At 46.8% G+C, this 21766-nt stretch overlaps 1 protein-coding gene across 1 annotated transcript in view; it reads right to left on the minus strand.

Moving 5' to 3' along the window:
• The window catches only part of LOC112071092 (extracellular matrix protein 2), a 37694-nt gene extending 21906 nt beyond the window's left edge, over positions 1 to 15788 (minus strand). Inside the window, exons 1-3 of the mRNA XM_024138565.2 lie at positions 15579 to 15788; positions 7229 to 7634; positions 3694 to 3882 (exon numbers count right to left, since the gene is read on the minus strand). Of these exons, the coding sequence (XP_023994333.2) occupies positions 3694 to 3882; positions 7229 to 7607 (568 nt within the window). The 5' untranslated portion in view covers positions 7608 to 7634; positions 15579 to 15788. The remainder of the gene's footprint in view (positions 1 to 3693; positions 3883 to 7228; positions 7635 to 15578) is intronic.
• Positions 15789 to 21766: the final 5978 nt, after the last annotated feature.

The following is a 21766-nucleotide window of genomic DNA, read 5'->3' on the forward strand; positions in this document are numbered from 1 at the left end:
TTTACAACTGAGCCAGTTTAATAAGATCTGAAAAGCAGCAGTGTGATGTCTGAAGGAGAGGTAGGGGGGCGGGGTGTAGCAGGTGTGGTGTGTGTGTGTGTGTGGTGGTGATAGTGCTGTGTGTGTGTGTGTGTGTGTGTGTTGTGTGTGGTGATGTGTGTGGTGTGATGTGTGTGTGGGTGTGTGTGTGTGTGTGGTGTGTGTGGTGTGTGCCATGTGGGATGTGTGTTGTGTGTCGGATTGTGCTAGGTGTCGTGTGTGTGTGGATGTAGTGGTCGAGTGAAGGTACAGATAAGATGAGATAACTTTAAGGCTGACTTGTGTGATGACTGGGTGGTTCTGGTAAGGCAGGTTGCAGGTGCGTTGAGCGCGTGTGTGTTGTGTCAAGTAACGTTGTGGTGAACTGGTGGTCTTGCTGGGTTTTTGTGTCACCTCAAGTGCCGTGTTTTCGCTATGGTGTTTATCAAGATTGTGTGTGCACCCTATCAAAGGAATACTGCCTAGGCCAACATGACACAATCGTGTGGGGAGAATGTGCTGATCCCCAGTAGGATGATGTGCTTTCGCACGCGTGTGTAGTCGCTATGAGCTCCCGTGACGAATTTGCAGGCTTTCGTGGATGTGCAAATGGTGGGGTGCAACTCAATGATTAGAAGTGTTCCTCAATTTTTTGCTACACTGTCATGTGTGGTGTGGTATCTAGTGATCTCCAATCAGGTTACTAAGGTGAGGAAGATGTCAAGAGGTGCCATAGAGTTGTTCACTGCCAGCATTTTCCATTCATTTCTCTTTGTGAAACATTCCCATCTGACACAAGTCTATCCAGAGTTTATCAAGGCGAGATCATGCTATAATGAAGAAGTCTTAGGGAAACATGAGAGTGAGGAGTGAAACCTATAATCTTAATATGATCCCATTTTAGATCGAGTGAAAATAGCCATTGAGTTATATAAGATCGCACTAAAGACAACATTCTGCCCTGTTACTATGGGTGGGATGGCATCGCAGAAAAATTAACATAATTAAGTTGTATTAATTAAAACAATCTTTTCAGTTTTTGGCCAGGGAGTTACTTTGTGGCACCCGTCTGTGTTTTACTCTGCGCTGGGTGTGTTGAATTGTTTTAGGCCTGACAACTGCATGTGATGGTTTATGCGTGTGCACATGCCTCGAGTTGTGCATTTTGCCCTTGCGGACTGGACTGCGGATGCTAATTGGGCCTAGCCTGGTGTTAATTAGTGAGAGAGTCCCCTGCCGATCTGGTATGAGTGTTGATGATTTATGCCTTGCTGCATTGTGTTTTTTCGGCTACAGATGCCCATTTTTCTCGATAATAACCAACAATGTCTGGAAACTTCAAAGTTCAATAACAAAACGCGAAACTAACCTGATATAAGAAATAAGTTCCAAAACTGTCGTTCTCATATCTGCCTGAATTAACATAACAGCTTTGTCATATATTAAGTAACTAAGATAAAAACAAAACAACACATCATATCCTACCTCAGAAAAAAACTTAGTTCCAGAATTGATGAAGTATTGAGGTCTCATCTCACCAAACACTGCTGTGAAAAGCATTTATGAGTCCTTATGACAAAAGACCATGCAGCAGCTATCGTGCGGTAAGTAATTACCTGAATGACAAATGAGAGTAAATATACTTGAAGATACAAATGACACGTATTCTATCCCCAAGTTCTAAACTATCCTCTGCTCCCAATAGAAACCCATATGTTCCACATAGGAGCGAAGAGACTAAGAAAGTTATGCAAAAATACCTTTCTCGTGACCTTTACAAGTACCCTAGTGAAAGGTAAGTAGCCGTCGACCTGGCTTTCACAATCTACCAGTTCTGTGATTATCATTGATTATCATCATTCCAAAGTGCAAATACCAACAAAGCATTCTCTTACCAAAAACAGTGTTAAACTAGGCCCTCCCGGTGGGCGTATAGCGGTCTAGGGCACTGCCATCGCAAGTGCTAGCTGCGCCACCAGGAGTCTCTGGTTCGCGCCCAGCCTCTGTCGCAGCTGGCCGCGACCGGAGTCTGTGGGGCGACGCACAATTGGCTAGCGTCGTCCGGTATAGGAGGTTTGGCCGCGTTAGGATTATCCTGTGTCTCATTGTGCTCCAGCACTCCTGCCGCGACCGGGCGCAGTGCGCGCTAACCGAGGGGGCCGGCCGTGCACGGTGTGTTTTCCTCCACACATTGGTCGCTGGTGCCGGTTGAGGCGCGCTGTTTATGAAGAAGCAGTGGGCTTGGTTGGGTTGTGCTTCGGAGGACTGCATGGCTAATCGACCTTTGTTCTCTCCCGGAGCCCCGTACGGGAATTTAGCGATGAAACAAGATAGTTAATTTACAATACGATTGGATACCACGAAAAATTGGGAAGAAAAGGGATAATGTTTTTAAAACAAAATAAAAAAAAACAGTGTTAAAAACTCGTTCTGATTCACAATTACCTACAGTATATGTGAAGATGTCAATCATTTTCCAAGTTGAGGACTTAGAATATTGATTATCTGTTCACACCCTGATTCTGTTTCACCTGTCTTTGTGTATTGTCTCCACCCTTCCTCCAAGCGTGTCGTCCATCATCCCATCTTCATATTTCTTGTTTTTGTGAAAAGCCTACCAGCGTTTGTTCCCCTAGCTCCCTGTCTGTTCGTTGCTCACTGTTTTCTATCCTTCCCCGTTTTTACCGTTCCTGCCTGCCCTGACCTTAAGACTGCCTCCCGTTCTGGACCTTTTGTATCCTCTCTGGGATTTACTGAACCTCTGTCTGCCTTTGACCTGTCGTTTGCCCGCCTCGGTTATTAGGAAGATAAACGTTTATTTCTATTTACACTGTCTGCATCTGGGTCAGTACCTAAAACCGATATTATTCATTAATCAATGCGATTGACAGGTGGTGCTGTCACCTACCATCTTACAAGCCATTGACTTCGTAATGGCTACGGCGACTGTTGCCCCGACACGTGTGGTACCAGTATGCAGCCTCAGCTATCCAACTGATCTGACTATGGGGTACGACATCGAGCACATCCCTGGCCAAGATCATGCGAACATCTCAATACACACCCCCCTTTACGATCAATGCCTACGAGAGCCAGCCACATCAGCCTCCATAGACATCAGCTCGACAAAATAACTAAGATACCCGGTCCCTTCATGCACTTATCAACACCCCTCTCCCATGGCCTGCCTGGGTGTTTTGGCCTGCCTGGGTGTTTTGGCCTGCCTGGGTGTTTTGGCCTGCCTGGGTGTTTTGGCCTGCCTGGGTGTTTTGGCCTGTCTGGTTAAATAACCAGGTGGTAAATTAGTTCATAAACGAATAAGATAGAGAGTTCCAAACCTCAATGCCAATAACAGCTAGTTTTGTAAAAAAGAATGAGTTCCCAACTGACTTGCCTAATTAAAGAAAAAAATACACGTTTTCAGTTTTCCCCTCCCCCACTCAGAAAGTCCTAGAAAAAAAATTGTTTGAGAAATTGTTCTTTGCGAAGAAGCAATTTTTATTGATTTCTGACTTTTTAATTTAAAACAATCACAGTAAGGTACTTAATTGTTACCTAGAAATGATTGGATATTGAGATTTTTTTTTTTAAACTGCATTGGACCTTTAAACTAAGTTAAGCTAGATAATGATACCCTTTAACCCAACCACGTCATTAAGACAAAACACCACCTACCTGTGTCCATGCAGACAGGGCAGCACTCGCCAGAGGGGGTGTAGGGGAAGTGACATCGTTGACGAGGACATGTGACCTCGTCACACAGCACCTGCCCTCCGCTACACAGACAGGTAACACACGGCTTGGGGGACCAGACGGCCTGCTCAAACATGGTGATGCCCTGGTARACACACTGGCCCTTTTTACCTGCGGGAGAGACGGGGAAGGGCAGGTTTGTTAGGAGATGCTAGGTGACACATGGCTTGGGCGACCGGCGGCCTGCTCCTACCATAGAGATGTATAGAGATCTCTACTTGGAAATAACATTTTTTTGCATGAACATTGCCATCAAAGATATTAATAACTAACACAAGATAATTCATATGTGTCGTTTCCAATGGGAGCACATGAAGCACAGTGGGCAAAACAATCAAGTCGGTTAGGGAATGCCTTCTCTGTGCACGTGTGCAATAACTATAGGTCGCCTTTGAACTCCTTGTAAACAATGCTATTTTTTAAAACTTTGGCAAAGGGTCAATTCCTACAAAACTTTGTGCACTTTGTGTGTAACAGATCCTAGTTTTGGGAACAGAAAACTGCGAGAAAAATCGTCAGAATGTCGGCCCAATTCCATCTCGCTCCATACTCTCCCACGGCCGGCCACTGGGCTTCCTCTCCTCAACACGGAAAATCCAACCAGATGTTTCAGATTTATACATCCGTTGAAACATCTGGCTCCTTGTTCTGTCTGTGTTGCCATTGAGGGCTTCCACCATTTTAAAGTAGTTAACTGGGTGGGGATTCCTATTGGTTGGGAGGCGTCAGCCAATGATCAGAGCATTGTCTTCTGTAAGTAAGCGTGACAAATAACATTTGATATGATTCTAATTGGTTTGCCTAGTTTGGAAATGGCTTTAAACTATATACTGCCATCTAGTGGTCACAATAAATACATGACAAAAGACCTGGTTCAATATACCCTCAATGGAGCTGCCCATACTGTCACACATGCCATAATGGCACAGATACAAATGTTGAGACCTCTTTCCTTCTCTACGACTCCAACATGCTGAGGCCTTGGCATACATATGCCCTTCTTAGCTGGGGGAGGGAAAGAGAGAAGGGGGGAAACGGGAGAGACAAAGAGAGGAGAGAGAAACATGGTGATGCTCCGGTACACACTTTGGCCCTTAGTTCTTACCTGGAGGGAGAGACGGGGCAAGGCAGAGGGGCTGATACCTGGAGGGAGAGACGGGGCAAGGCAGAGGGGTTGATACCTGGAGGGAGAGACGGGGCAAGGCAGAGGGGTTGATACCTGGACGTAGGACGGGGGCAGAGGGGCTGATACCTGGAGGGAGAGACGGGGGCAGAGGGGCTGATCCTGGAGGGGAGAGACTGGGGCCAAGGCCAAGAGGGGTTGATAGCCTGGAAGGGAGAGACGGGGCAAGGCAGAGGGGTTGTACCTGGAGGGAGAGACGGGGGCAGAGGGTTGATACCTGGAGGGGAGACGGGGCAGAGGGGCTGTATACCGTGGAGGGAAGAGACGGGCAGAGGGGTTTGGATACCTGGAGGGAGAGACGGGGCAGAGGGCTGATACCTGGAGGGAGAGACGGGGCAAGAGGGGCTGATTACCTGGAGGGAGGAGACGGGGCAGATGGGGCTGATACCTGGAGGGAGGAGCGGGGCAAGGCAGAGGGTTTGATACCTGGAGGGAGAGACGAGGGCAGAGGGGTTTGGATACCTGGAGGGAGAGACGGGTGCAGAGGGGCTTGATCTGGAGGGGGAGACGGCGCAGAGGGGTTGATACCTGGAGGGAGGAGAACGGGCACAGGCAGAGGGGTTGAATCCCTGGAGGGAGAGACGGAAAAGGGGTTGATACCGGGAGGGAGAGACGGGGCAGAGGGGCTGATACCTGAGGGAAGACGGGGCAGAGGGGGCTGATACTGGAGGGAGAGACGGGGCAGAGTGGGTTGATACTGCTGGACGGGAGAGACGGGGCAGAGGGGTTTGATACGCCCTGGAGGGAGAGACCCGGGGCAGAGGGTTGATACGCTGGAGGGAGAGGACGGGGCAGAGGGGCTGGATACCTGGAGGAGAGACGGGGCAGAGGGGTGATACTGGAGGGAGAAGACGGGGCAGAGGGCTGATACCCTGGAGGAGAGACGGGGCAGAGGGCGCGATACCTGGAGGGGAGAGGACGGGCAGGGAGGGGCTTGATACCTGGACGGGAGAGAACAGGGCAGAGGGGCTTGATACTTGGAAGGGAGAGAACGGGGCAAGAGGCAAGGGTTGATAACTGGAGGGAGAGACGGGCAGAGGGGTTGATACCTGGAGGGAGAGACGGGGCAAGAGGGGCTGATACCTGGAGGGAGCGACGGGGCAGAGGGGCTGATCCTGGAGGGAGAGACGGGCAGAGGGTTGTACCAGGGGGGGGGGGGGGGGGGGGGGGGGGGGGGGGGGGGGGGGGGGGGGGGGAGGGAGAGACGGGGCAAGGGCAAGGGGCTGATACCTGGAGGGAGAGACCGGGCAGGCAGAGGGGTTGGAATACCTGGAAGGGAGAGACGGGGCAAGCACAGGGGTTGATACCTGGAGGGAGAGAACGGGGCAGAGTGATACCTGGGAAGGGAGAGTAGGGGCAAGGGCAGAGGGGTGATACGCTGGAGGGAGCACGACGGGGCAGGCAGAGGGCAGTTGATACCTGGAGGGAAGACGGGGCAAGGCAGAGGGGTGATACGTGGAGGGAGAGACGGGCTAAGGCAGAGGGGATTGATACTGGAGGGAGAGAGCGGGGCAAGGGCAGAGGGGGGATAGCCTGGAGGGAGAGCGGGGGCAAGTGGGGAGTGGGGGGTGTGGGGGGGGGTTGATGACCTAGGAGGTTGAGAGACGGGGCAAGGCAGAGGGGCTTGATACCTGGAGGGAGAGACGGGGCGAGAGGGCTGCTACCTGGAGGGAGAGATCGGGGCCAGTAGGGGCTGATACCATCGAGAGGGAGGACGGGGCAAGGCAGAGGGGGTTGATACCTGGGGGAGAGACGGGGCACGAGAGGGTGTGATACGCTGGAGGGAGAGACGGGGAGAGGGTTGATACGCTGGAGGAGAGACGGGGCAGAGGGGCTGATACCTGGAGGGAGAGACGGGGCAAGCAGGGGGTTGATACCTAGGAGGAGAGACCGGGGCAGGAGGGGCTGAATAGCCTGGAGGGAGAGACGGGGCAGAGGGGTGTGATTACTGGAGGGAGAGACGGGGCAGAGGGGCTTGATACCTGGAGGAAGAGACGGGCAAGGAGAGGGGTTGTACCTGGAGGTAGAGACGGGGGCAAGGGCTATTGAGGGGAGCGGGCAGCTGATACTGGAGGGAGAGAGCGGGACGGCAAGAGAGAGAGAGAGGGCCAGAGCGAGAGAGAGAGAGAGGGCCAGAGAGAGAGAGAGGACCAGAGAGAGAGAGAGAGAGGACCAGAGAGGGCCAGAATTAAAGAGGGGGAGAGAGGGCCAGAGAGTGAGAGAGAGCGGGCCAGGGAGAGGAAGACAGAGAGAGAGGTGTGGTGGTGAACCAACCCGGGATGACATTGTAGTTAGACTGTCTCTCGTCAACACTCTTGTATGACTCAATGAAAATAGACTCTCCATCGTCTCCTCTGGCGTTGGCCGGAAGGCTCCCCAGCCTCGTCAGACCCAGGGGCGTTTGAGATCGCTGATTGTCCCTGTTCCCCCTGGCTCTCCCCTGCCCAGGCCCTCCTGCCTTCCTCCTCTTCCCCCATTCTAGCTCTCCTCGCTGGCGCTGGTTGAACTCCGGGCCCCCTGGTTCCCCTGGCCCTCTCCTCCTCCTCCCCTGGCCAGCCAGCACTCTCTGGTCCTGGGCCCCATCTTCAGCTCCAGACACCTCCAAATACAGGTAGACCAGGAGCGATAGAGAGAACAGAACCCAGGGCTCCATAGAGGCTCAGGAGAAAGTCAGGCTAGTCTGTAGAGTAGAGAGAGTAGAGTATTACTTTATTAAGCCCAATTTGCGAAATTCTTTTATCCCAGCATGCATCGTCAATGAATTACAAAAATGACAAGACATGCAACAATGACCAACACATGATTAAAAAATACAAAATCATACGAAGACCCATGCACCATAGTATCCCTAAAAGTCTGATTCCAGTGTTGTTTTCTATCCTACTCTGAGGAAAACAGGCAATATCTTCCAATAGGAAGACCTCATAAAACAATCAATCAATTACACTCATTAAAAAGCTTCATGGCTGTAAAACATTGGAACGAGGGGTTTAGACGCCGGTAAAGCCCTTGATATAGAGAGCTGTCGGACACTGCATACCAAATGGCACCCTATTCACTATATACAGTGGGGAGAACAAGTATGTGATACACTGCCGATTTTAAGAACAGGAGGGCTTCTTAAAGAAAAACTAACAGGTCTGTGAAAGCCGGAATTCTTACTGGTTGGTAGGTGATCAAATACTTATGTATATATGCAATAAAATGCAAATTAATTACTTAAAAATCATACAATGTGATTTTCTGGATTTTTGAAGTGTACCTATGATAAAAATTACAGACCTCTACATGCTTTGTAAGTAGGAAAACCTGCAAAATCGGCAGTGTTTCAAATACTTGTTTTCCCCACTGTAGTCCTATTCCCCATAGGGCTCTGGTCAAAAGTAATGCACTATATAGGGAATAGGGTGCCATAGGGCTCTGGTCAAAAGTAGTGCACTATATAGGGAATAGTGTACCATAGGGCTCTGGTCTAAAGTAGTGCACTATATAGGGAATAGGGTGCCATTTGGGATGCTCACCATAATGTGCAGTTTCCACATGCTATACTTCCATAATAACAAGCCTCTGGTCTCTAGTCCCAGTCAGACAGACAGTAGAATATGTGAACAACTACAAATACCTAGGTGTCTGGTTAGACTGTAAACTCTCCTTCCAGACTAACATTAAGCATCTCCAATCCAACATTAAATCTAGAATCGGCTCCCTATTTCACAACAAAGCATCCTTCATTCATACTGCCAAACATACCCTTGTAAAACTGACTATCCTACCGATCCTTGACTTGCCATTTACAAAATAGCCTCCAACACTCTACTCAGCAAATTGGATGCAGTCTATCACAGTGCCATCCGTTTTGTCACCAAAGCCCCATATACTACCCACCACTGTGACCTGTATGCTCTCGTTGGCTGGCCCTCGCTACATATTCGTCGACAAACCCACTGGCTCCTGGTCATCTATAAATCTATGCTAGGTAAAGTACCCCCTTATCTCAGCTCACTGGTCACCATAGCAGCACCCACCCGTAGCATGCGCTCAAGCAGGTATAGTTCACTGGTCACCCCCAAAGCCAACACTCCCTTTGGCTGCCTTTCCTTCCAGTTCTCTGCTGCTAATGACTGGAACGAATTGCAAAAATCACTGAAGCTGGACTCATATCTCCCTCACTAACTTTAAACATCAGCTGTCAGAGCAGCTCACAGATCATTGCACCTGTATGTAACAGTATAACTTTAGACCGTCCCCTCGAACCAGGGACCTTCTGCACACATCAACAACCGTCACCCACGAAGCGTCGTTACCCATCGCTCCACAAAAGCCGCGGCCCTTGCAGAGCAAGGGGCAACACTACTTCTAGGTTTCAGAGCAAGTGACGTAACTGATTGAAACGCTACTAGTGCGTACCCGCTAACTAGCTAGCCATTTCACATCCGTTACATGTACACAGCCCATCTGTAAATAGCCCACCCAACTACCTCATCCCCATATTGTAATTTATTTTTTTGCTCCTTTGCACATTCATCTTCTGCACATCTATCACTCCAGTGTTTAATTGCTAAATTTTAATTATTTCGCTTCTATGGCCTATTTATTGCCTTACCTCCCTTATCTTACTCCATTTGCACACTGTATATAGATTTTTCTATTGTGTTATTGACTGTACGTTTGTTTATTCCATGTGTAACTCTGTGTTGTTTGTGTCACACTGCTTTGCTTTATCTTGACCAGGTCGCAGTTGTAGATGAGAACTTGTTCTCAACTGGCCTACCTGGTTAAATAAATAAACAATTAGGGAGAGCGCGTCATCAAAGCGAGACGTTTGTTGTTGAATGCTGAAACCTAAAGACCTCGATTTAAAAGCTGACAGTGTTTTTATATACTTTTATTTTATTTTGAATCCTGCGGCTCTGTTGTTGCTGTGAGCGCTGCTATCTGTCCCGGCGCTGCAGGAGCTGTGTTTACTTTGCTTGGTTCCGGGACGATGTGGACCTCGCTGACTTTAAATGTAGCAATTGCTTACTTTCAGAGGACTACGTGAGAGAAGTGGCTACTCTTAGCAAGCAAGTAGCAAACCTACACAAGCTACTAGGGAACCCACACCCGCATACTTTATGTTTTATCCCAGTAGCCGGACGCCGCTCTGGTCTGGTGGAAGTTTAGGTGCAGTGTCGGCTCTTCACAGCCGACTGGCCGGTGCTCAGCAGGGTTCCTTCCCCGAAGGGGTCTCCCCCTTCCCTGGAGAACGGTGCTGTTCTCGACCCAACCAACCAGCCATGGAGGTACGTCACTCGCCGTGGAAGTCGAAGAACGCATCCTCTGGCAACGGGGGTCTCCATGGAGATGTTGAGCCCGGATCTGACACAGACCAGAAACAGCTTTGCCGCCCTGGATCCAGAGGTTCCGGTGGCTTCTTCCTTGGGGGCTTCCCATTCAAGATCGGATCCGGAGGTACCTGCATCTTCGTCCTCTTTTCGGTCTCTCCCTCCGGTGGCTTCTACCTTGGGTACAGATCCTCGGAGCGCTCACCCTCATCAGACCATGAGGCTGCCCGAGAGACCGGCCCATTCAACATCACCAGCTGTCATCATAGACAGCTCTATGGTGAAAAACATCTCGGTTCCCAAGGCAAAAACCTTGTGCTACTCAGGAGCACGAGTACAGGACATCACAAGGCTGCTTCCTACTGTTCTACCCAGGAGCACGAGTACAGGACATCACAAGGCTGCTTCCTACTGTTCTACCCAGGAGTCAGTACAGGACATCACAAGGCTGATTCCTACTGTTCTACCCAGGAGCACGAGTACAGGACATCACAAGGCTGATTCTGATGCCGGGAGCTGACACTGTCGTAGTTCATGTGGGGTTAAACCACATCAGGAGGGCTAGCTCGGAACATTTGAAAATTGATTTTAAAGAACTGATTTTATCTTTAAAAGACACCAAAAAATGGCCAATCATTTCAGGTCTGGTACCATCGTTGGGCCGCGGGTGTGAAAGATTCAGCAGACTGCTGGCATTACACACCTGGCTAAAAGACTGTAGCTCTGCTGGAGTCACTTATATTGATAACTTTGACACTTTCTGGAAACAGAAGATACTCTACAGGAATGACGGAGTCCATCCAAATCATCTTGGCTCCTGGACTCTGTCCACGCATTTCAAGGCTGCGTTGAAACAATGACAGTTCGATGATCCAAGACCAACTCAGTTAATCCCTCCCATTGTGACAATGAGTTGTCATAATGCTGCATCAAATGTACCTGATCTTAGGTGCATTGACAAACACAATGTAAGAAACATCATTTATGTGCCCCTAAATGCCCTGAATACCTCTGTTTATCCTACAGCTATATGCAGTAATCATGTGTCTATAAACCAGAGTTACACTGTTAGCACTGAGGCGGTGTGCCCTAGTAGGAAGACCACTTTATGCAGCTCACCCTGCACTATCAGCTCCAATGTAAATAACATGAGTAAGTCTACCTCTGATAAGCTCTCAGTAAATCATTAAAAACAATCAAGCAACCCAGGAAAGTGCTAAAAATAGCCCATATTAACATATGTAGCCTAAGAAACAAGGTCCATGAAGTCAATAACTTGCTTGTAACAGAGGACATTCATATTCTGACTATCTCTGAAACTCACTTAGATAATACCTTTGATGATACAGTGGTAGCAATACATGGTTATAACATCTACAGAAAAGACAGAAATGCCAACGGAGGCGGTGTTGCGGTCTATATTCAGAACCACATTCCTGTAAAGATTAGAGACGATCTGATGTTAAATACTGTTGAAGTAATATGGCTACAGGTTCATCTGCCTCACCTAAAGCCCATTCTGGTGGGACGCTGCTATAGACCACCAAGTGAAAACAGTCAGTATCTGGATAACATGTGTGAAATGCTTGATAATGTATGTGATATCAACAGAGAAGTATATTTTAATATTGACTGACTATCATCAATCATTCAAACTGTAACCAATGTCTGTTCAGGTTGTCAGTCAACCTACCAGGATAGTTACAAACAGTACAGGAATTAAATCAACAACATGTATTGATCATATCTTTGTGATCAGACAAATTATGCTACCCTCTGCCTATTGGCTACTTAGCTTTAAGCCTGTCTCAAAATACAACACTGCCCCTTTAAGACAAAAAAAAGCTTTTTACCTGACTTGCTTTTTTTTCTTCTTACAAGAGCATGTTTTGTGCTCTCGTAAGAAGCAGTCACTCCCCTATTGCTGACTACAAATGATCTATAACTGGGCTAATAACTCACTAACTAGCAAAGGATAAGAACAAAATGTGCACACATGGCTACATGCAGCTCTCGCTTCGACCTCAAAACAAGCTCATCTAATCACGACCGCTCATGCTGTAAACACAGTCCAGTTCAAAGTAAATGGCACAGATCCATATATGACAATGGCCTATTTGCAGGTCTACTGCAGCTCTTATTGGTTATATGGCACTGGTCTCTGTAGAGTACGGGCTGAGTCATGCATGTCAATGCAATATAACCCTACTCCGATGCGTTCTGCCTACAACAAAATCTCTTGCATAGTTCGTTTTGTTGCATTGAAAGTGGCTAAAATTGTATTGATTCGATTACAATTTCCACAGTAAAGGGAAACATTGATAGAGTTAACAGGGAAAACTCTAGAACAGTAAAGATGATGTTTTGAGTCAAAATGCAAGCTGAGATCAACCGTTCAGATTATTGTTTTTACATGATTTAGAAAACGGAAGCCTACTGCAACAAAATCAGTACTGTAGCAATGAGGTTTGAGCAGTAAGCTACAGGCCCACTACATTATCACTGCATATTGGCTATGCTTGAATTGCCCTGCCTATACATTGTTGTTCGGGCCAAATGTTTTAATTATATTTCAAAATTTGAGGTAGGCTATATGATCACACCGGTAATAGATTCGTTGGTGTATTACTTGTGAAGCACGGCTGAGTGAGCATACATTTAAATATTAAAAAAGACCCAAGCCATTAATAAAACAACATCCATCCCGTCAACAGCTGTTAGTTAATACAGGATCTACATCCATCCTGTCACCTAGACAACAGCTGTTAGTTAATACAGGATCTACATCCATCCTGTCACCTAGACACCAGCTGTTAATACAGAATCTACATCCATCCTGTCACCTAGACAACAGCTGTTAGTTAATACAGGATCTACATCCATCCTGTCACCTAGACAACGCTGTTAATACAGGATCTACATCCATCCTGTCACCTAGACAACAGCTGTTTAATACAGGATCTACATCCATCCTGTCACCTAGACAACAGCTGTTAATTACAGATCTACATCCATCCTGTCACCTAGACAACAGGCTGTTAATACAGGATCTACTCCATCCTGTCACCTAGACAACAGCTGTTAATACAGGATTTACATCCATCCTGCTCACCTAGACAACAGCTGTTAATACAGGATCTACATCCATCCTGTCACCTAGACAACAGCTGTTAATACAGGATTACATCCATCCTGTCACCTAGACAACAGCTGTTAATTACAGGATCTACATCCATCCTGTCACCTAGACAAACAGCTGTTATACAGGATCTACATCCATCCTGTCACCTAGACAACAGCTGTTAATACAGGAGATCTACATCCATCCTGTCACCTAGACAACAGCTTAGCTTTAATACAGGATCTACATCCATCCTGTCACCTAGACAACAGCTGTTAATACAGGATCTACATCCATCCTGTCACCTAAGACAACAGCTGTTAATACAGGATCTACATCCATCCTGTCACCTAGACACAAGCTGTTAAATACAGGATCTACATCCATCCTGTCACCTAGACAACAGCTGTTAATACAGGATCTACATCCATCCTGTCACCTAGACAAACAGCTGTTTAATACAGGATCTACATCCATCCTGTCCACCTAGACAACAGCTGTTAATACAGGATCTACATCCATCCTGTCACCTAGACAAACAGCTGTTAATACAGGATCTACATCCATCCTGTCACTCTAGACAACAGCTGTTAATAAGGATCTAACTCCATCCTGTCACCTAGACAACAAGCTTTGATACTAAGTGATCTACATCCTGCCTGTTCACCTAGACTAACTAGCTGTTAAATACAAGGATCTAATATCCATCCTAGTACGCCAGACAACAAGCTGTGTATAAGATCTACATCCATCCTGTACACTAGACACAGCTGTTTTAATACAGGATCTACATCCATCCTGTCACCTAGACAACAGCTGTTAATACAGGATCTACATCCATCCTGTCACCTAGACAACAGCTGTTAATACAGGATATACATCCATCCCGTCACCTAGACAACAGCTGTTAGTTAATACAGGATCTACAATTATCCTGCATTTGAAAACAGCTTCTACAACAAAGACCTGTATTCCTTGAACAAGCCGTATGGCTTCAGCTGTTTAACGTAGATGTTTGATTTCGTCAGCTCTTGCTTCAATGAAGAGGTGGTCTCTGCAAAAAAGCTGTGTTGAGCTTTAGCTCTGAGGCAAAGGAGAATCAGTCCTGTTGAGGATTGGGCTTTATTTACTCCAAACTAGTTTGTATTGTAAACATATACTGGGATATCTCAACTGTTTCCTCAACCTTCCCAGGAGACCATCCTTCAACAGAATACCAGTACTGTTAACTCAGTGTTTAGTCATAAATAGTCCCTGGCATTGAAACATTAAAACCCCCTTCTTTGTCCAAAATGCCACCATATTCCTTATATAGTGTACTACTTTTGAAGGGAATAGAGTGCCCTTTGGGACACAAAAACCTCCCTCCATCCACTCAGAGGGGAGAAGAGAGGAGGGGAAAGAGAGGGAGAAGAGAGGAGGGGAAAGAGAGGGAGAAGAGAGGAGGGGAAAGAGGGAGAAGAGAGGAGGGGAAAGAGGGTGAAGAGAGGAGGGGAAAGAGGGTGAAGAGAGGAGGGGAAAGAGAGGGTGAAGAGAGGAGGGGAAAGAGGAGGGGAAAGAGAGGAAAACATTGTGATTAACATGACCCTCTGGATGACTAGGCTCACATGGAGGAACTCTATACAAACAGGGGAGGGAGGGAGGGAGGGAGAAATACAGAGCTGACTAAAATAGAAAATAACCTCGAGGAGAGGATGAGACACTGAACGAGGCCATTTTTAGACTGTAATAATGAAAATCCATGACATAGTTGTCCTCTGGAACAGTCTTTTTCAAGGCTGTAACAACTATCTTTAAAAAACAATTTACTTATAAATGTTTTAGTTAAGTCTTACGAAATAGTTGGATATGATGTAATGCCGACAGGATTTGTTGACAACATCAGAAGGAAAAAGACTTGAAGTTATTTGATTAAAACAGCTTCTAACAGAAAGAAACAGGAAGTGACTTTTAAAGCTGTTTTACTAACATTGCAGTGAACTAAAAGGTGATGCCCATCGCTTACATGAAAACAGAATACGCTCCAGACAGGACAAGGATCAATAGGAGCCTCACAACACAGTACACAACCCTCACTGCAGCCACATCAAAACTCCAACACAGTAAACTTAATGACTAGCGACAACCAGAAAGCTAAATAAAAGCCAAATGAGAAGTGAGACAACCCAGTATACTTTACCGGAGGTTCGCAGGCAGGCTGTCTGTACGGTGCAAGGCCAAGTAATTCCTTCCCTCTCCCAAGACAGATGTAGGACAGTGTGCTCTACTCTGCCAAGCAGATAAAAGTTTTAAAAACAGACGGAGAGACGGAGAGGGAGAGGAGCCTGCTCTGCTACGCTCATAGAAGCCTGGGGAAGCCAGCCTAGCGGCAGTCAGAGTCTGAAAGCTAAAAACAGGGAGAGGTTACAAGACAGTGTAATGAGTTAGAGAGAGAGAGGTTACTTACAAAACAAGACAGTGTTATCGGTAAGAGAGAGAGAGAGAGGTTACTTACTAGACAGTGTAATGGGTTAGAGAGAGAGATTAAGGTTAACTTACAAAACAAGGACAAGTGTTTTATTTCGGTAAGACGAGAAGAGGTTACTACATGAACAGTGTAGATGGTTAGAGAGAGAGTAGGTTACTTACAAAACAAACGACAGTGTAATCGGGTAGTAGAAGAAGGTTCTACTAGACAGGTAGATGGGTTAGAGAGAGAGGTTACTGAACTAACAGTGGTAATGGTTACGAGAGAGTTACTTACTAGACAGTGTAAGGGTTTAGAAGAGAGGTTTACTTTTAACTAGACAGTGTAATGGGTTAGGAGAGGTTCACTTACTAGACAGTGTAATGGGAGAGAGAGAGGTTACTTACTAGACAGTGGTATGGGTTAGAGAAGAGGTTACTTACTAGACAGTGTAATGATTTTTGGGATTCCAAATTGAGCAGCAGCTGCTGAAAAAATGAGCTCCTACAAATATTGAAATTTCATGGTTATTAGAGTGAAGTACATTGGAAAAAAGCAAAAGGAAAACTGCTAAAGACTGAATTGGAGACAAACAAGGCAACAAACAAAGAGAAGATAGGCTTTGGAAAAAGTACATTTTTAATAAAATTGTTAGTATCTTAGCTAGCTGAATTGTTTACCAGTTGCTAAGCTTTGCTAGGGGACTCTCCTGGAAGAAGCTAGCTAGCTAACACAAAGATAAACAAAGAAAACTAGTTAACAGAAGAAAGGAAAGACAAAATAAGTACAGAAGAAAAAGGACACATCAAAGTGAAACTGTCCTCTAAAGACACAAGAGACAATAGTACAAGAAACAACCTTCTATTGCGTTTATATTCTATTTCTATAGCTTCTTCAAGGTTCCAAGATGCGTAGCATCAGACGTCCTTGTGTCCTCGTCTTGTCCCGTTATATATGTTTTGTATCTTTTGTCCTTTTCTTCACATATCTTTTAATATATTTTTCTAAAAACTTAACTTCAAAACACTTTCCTGCAACCCGCCTCACAAATGTGGTGCGGATAAAAAAGAATTCTGAAAAAGTATATTCAACACGTATCCGAAATCCACAACAGAAGCTAGCCAGATAAGTTAACCAGAAGTTAACCAGCTCACTAGCTAACGTTAGTATTCAGCTAGGGACAGACGGCCCATCTCAGTATGGAGGGACAGACAGCCCATCTCAGGGTGGAGGGACAGACGGCCCATCTTAGGGTGGAGGGACAGACGGCCCATCTCAGGGAGGGACAGACGGCCCATCAGTATGGAGGGACAGACGGCCCATCTCAGGATGGAGGGACAGAACAGCCCATCTCAGGATGGAGGGACAGACGGCCCATCTCAGGATGGAGGGACAGAGCGCCCATCTCAGGATGGAGGGACAGACGCCCATCTCAGAATGGAGGGACAGACGGCCCATCTCAGGATGGAGGGACAGTCAGCCCATCTCAGGATGGAGGGACAGACGACCCATCTCAGGATGGAGGGACAGACGGCCCATCTCAGTACGAGGGACAGACGGCCCATCTCAGGATGGAGGGACAGACGGCCCATCTCAGGATGGAGGGACAGACGGCCCATCTCAGTATGGAGGGACAGACGGCCCATCTCAGGATGGAGGGACAGACGGCCCATCTCGGGATGTAGTCCTATCATCTCATGGTAACTTATTTTCGATGTGACGGGTAGACCAATATTTGCTGCAGCACAGCCTACGCTACAGTAATATAAAGACAGAATGAAGTGCATTCGGAAAGATATCAGACCCCTTCCTTTTTTCCACTTTGTTACATTACAGCCTTATTCTGAAATTGATTAAATAAATGTTCCTCAATTTACACACAATACCATAATTACAAAGGGAAAACCATTTAGAAAATGTTTGAACATAAAAAAAAAGAAAAAAGAATTACCTTATTTACATAAGTATTCAGACGCTTTGCAATGAGACTCAAAATTGAGGTCAGGTACATCCTGTTTCCGTTGATCGTCCTTGATGTTTCTACAACTTGATTGGAGTCCACTTATCGTAAATTCAATTGATTGGACATGATTTGGAAAGGCACACACCTGTCTATATAAGGTCCCACAGTTGACAGTGCATGTCAGAGCAAAAACCAAGCCATGAGATTGAAGGAATTGTCCGTAGAGCTCTGAGACAGGATTGTGTCGAGGCACAGATCTAGGGAAGGGTACAAACACGTCTGCAGCATTGAACACAGTGGCCTCCAGCATTCTTAAATGGAATTAGTTTGGAACCACCAAGACTCTTCCAAGAGCTGGCCACCCAGCCAAACTGAGAAATCAGGGGAGAAGGGCCTTGGTCAGGGAGGTGACCAAGAACCTGATGCCACTCTGACAGAGCTCCAGAAATCCTCTGTGGAGACGGTTGTCCTTCTGGAAGGTTCTCCCATCTTTGCAGCACTCCACCAACTCAGCCTGTTAGAGTGGCCAGAACGAAGCCATTCCTCAGTAAAAAGGCAGATGACAGCCTGCTTGGAGGTTGCCAAAAGAGACCTAAAGGACTCGGACCATGAGAAACAAGATTCTCTGCTCTGATAAAACCAAGATTGAACTCTTTAGCCTGAATAGAAAGGGTCCCCTCTGGAGGAAACCTGGCACCATCCCTACGGTGAAGCATGGTGGTGGAAGCATCATGTTGTGGGGATGTTATTCAGTGGCAGGGACTAGGAGACTAGTCAGGATCGAGGGAAAGATGAACAGAGAAAAGTACAGAGAGTCTTGATGAAAACCTGCTCCAGAGCGCTCAGGACCTCAGACTGGGGCGAAGGTTCACCATCCAACAGGACAACGACCCCAAGCACACAGCCAAGTCAATGCAGGAGGGGCTTCGGGACAAGTATCTGAACGTCCTTGAGTGGCCCAGCCAGAGCCCGGACTTGAACGCGATCGAACATCTCTGGAGAGACCTGAAAATAGCTGTGCGGCGACGCTCCCCATCTACCCAGAGAATGGGAGAAACTCCCCAAATACAGGTGTGCCAAGCTTGTAGCGTCATACCCAAGAAGATTCGAGGCTGTAATCGCTGCCAAAGGTGCTTCAACAAAGTACTGAATAAAAGGTCTGAATATTTGTTAAATTTTTTATAAATTCAAAGATTTATAAAAACTTGTTTTTGCTTTGTCATTATGGGGTGTTGTGTGTAGATTGATAAGAGAAAAACAATTTAAATCCATTTTAGAATAAATTTAACGTAACAAAACGTGGAAAAGGTCGATCGAATGCGCGTCTAATTTCCGCATCTCCATTCGGCCGTCGTGAGGTCACCTTGTTTTTTTAATTGTAAAGATTTTTTAAATTGCAGCTGCAGAGATTTAAAACACCCCATCACTCAAATATCGTTGCATTAAAATCAGAGCACTGTATCTCTCTCCATCAACTCCATTCAAATTGCATCCAACATAGATAATCCTGTTCTAGATTGATATATAGACATCCTAGCCTACCTCTTTCAAATAAATTCAATAATAGCCTTATACTTAGCTAATTAATGATAGGTTATGCATAATGAGATTGTAATTTATAGCCTCCGTCTCTTGCGCAATACGCGAGCATGTCAGGCCTCCGCACGTCTCTGATTCAGAGAGTTAAATGCGGTTAAATGCAGAAGACATTTCAGTTGAATGCATTCAGTTGTACAACTGACTAGGTACCCCCCTTTCCCTTTCCAACTGACTAGGTATCCCCTTTCCCTTTCCAACTGACCAGGTATCCTCCTTTCCCTTTCCAACTGACCAAGTATCCTCCTTTCCCTTCACTGCCCAATGTGATCCCCTTTCCTTTCAACTGACTAGGTATCCCCTTTCCCTTTCCAACTGACAGTACTCCCCTTTCCAACTGAATCTCGGTATCCCCTTCCATACTGACTAGGTATCTCCCTTTCCACCTGACTACTTATCCCCTTCCAACTGACTAGGTATCTCCTTTCCCCTTTCCAACTGACCAGGTATCCTCCTTCCTTTCCAACTGACCAGTATCCTCCTTTCCCTTTCCACTGACAGTATCCCCTTCCCTTTCCAACTGACCAGTATCCCCCTTTCCAACTGACTAGGTATCCCCTTTTTCCAACTGACTAGGTATCCCCCTTTCCAACTGACTAGGTATCCCCCTTTCCAACTGACTAGGTATCCCTTTCCCAACTGACTAGGATCCCCTTTCCAACTGACTAGGTATCCCTTCCCTTTCCAACTGACTAGGGTATCCCCTTTCCCTTCCAACTGATAGGATCCCCTTTCCCTTTCCAACTGACTAGTATCCTCCCCTTTCCTTCCAACTGACTAGTATCCCCTTTCCAACTGACTAGTATCCCCCTTTCCCTTTCAACTGACTAGGTAACGCCCTTCTATCTTCCCTTGTGCTCCCGCTGGCTGTCCTCCTTAAACCGTCATTAGCTCTTGGAGTCCCATGCAGGAAAAGCTAGACTAGAATAGCTTGCTGGACATAATTTGTTAGCGTTCTTATACCAAAGGACAATTCAAAGAGGGACACAACGCTTGTTTGCTGAATGTTAAATACAGCAGCCAATAGATAAACAGTTATATGAAAGAAGTGCGAATGCGTGACGGGGTAGGCTATAGCAGTCATTTATTCAATCTATGTGACGCGAAGTAAAAGCCTTCTGCGTCCAACACTGTGGAGTCGGTGTAGCCTAATGAACACACCCCTGCTGTGAAGACGGCGTAGCCTAAAGAACCACCCCTGCTTGTGGAAGACGGTGTAGCCTAATGAACACACCCTGCCTGTGGAGAGACGGCGTACCTAGTAGAAACACCCTGCTGTGGAAGACGGCGTAGCCTAATGAACACACCCCGCTGCTTAGGAAGTCGGCGTAGCCTAATGAACACACCCCTGCTGTGGAAGACGGCGTAGCCTAATGAACACACCCTCGCTGTGAAAGTCGGTAGCCTAATGAACAACCCCTGCTCTGGAAGACGGCGAAGCCAATGAACACACCCCTGCTGTGAAAGTCGGAAGCCTAATGAACACACCCTGCTCTAAGTCGGGCGTAGCCTAATGAACACACCCCTGCTGTGAAAGTGCGGTGAAGCCTAATGAACACACCTGCTCTGAAGTCGGCGTAGCCTAATGAACACACCCTGCTCTGAAATCGGGTAGCCTAATGAACACACCCCTGCTGTGAAGGGTCGGCGAGCCTAATGAACACCCCTGCTCTGGAAAGTCGGCGTAGCCTAATGAACACACCCTGCTGTGGAGACGGCGTAGCCTAATGAACACACCCTCTGTGGAAGTCGGTGTAGCCTAATGAACACCCCTTGCTGTGGAAGTCGGTGTAAGCCTAATGACCACCCCTGCTGTGGAAGTCGGGTAAGCCTAATGAACACACCCCTGCTCTGAAGTCGGTGTAGCCTAATGAACACACCCCTGCTGTGAAAGTCGGTGAAGTCTAATGAACACACCCCTGCTGTCGGGAAGTCGGCGTAGCCTAATGAACACACCCCTGCTCTGAAATCGGTGTAGCCTAATGAACACACCCCTGCTTGTGGAAGTCGTGAAGCCTAATGAACACACCCCTGCTCTGGAAGTCGGCGTAGCCTAATGAACACACCCCTGCTGTGGAAGACGGCGTAGCCTAATGAACACACCCCTGCTGTGGAAGTCGGCGTAGCCTAATGAACACACCCCTGCTGTGAAAGTCAAGAATCCAGTGGTGTCATTTTATTCAATATAAAACACCTCTTTACAATCACCTATTTACAAATATCGGTAACACTTTACTTGACACCCAGTGTCATAACATGGTCATGACATACTTCGACCTTTGTGACATATATTGTGTTATATTATGGCTGGTTATAACACCTCCACAGGAGTCCAAACCTACAACACAAGGCAAAGCATTCC

Source organism: Salvelinus sp. IW2-2015, unplaced genomic scaffold (genome assembly GCF_002910315.2).
Source record: "Salvelinus sp. IW2-2015 unplaced genomic scaffold, ASM291031v2 Un_scaffold1517, whole genome shotgun sequence".
NCBI classification, from domain to species: domain Eukaryota; kingdom Metazoa; phylum Chordata; class Actinopteri; order Salmoniformes; family Salmonidae; genus Salvelinus; species Salvelinus sp. IW2-2015.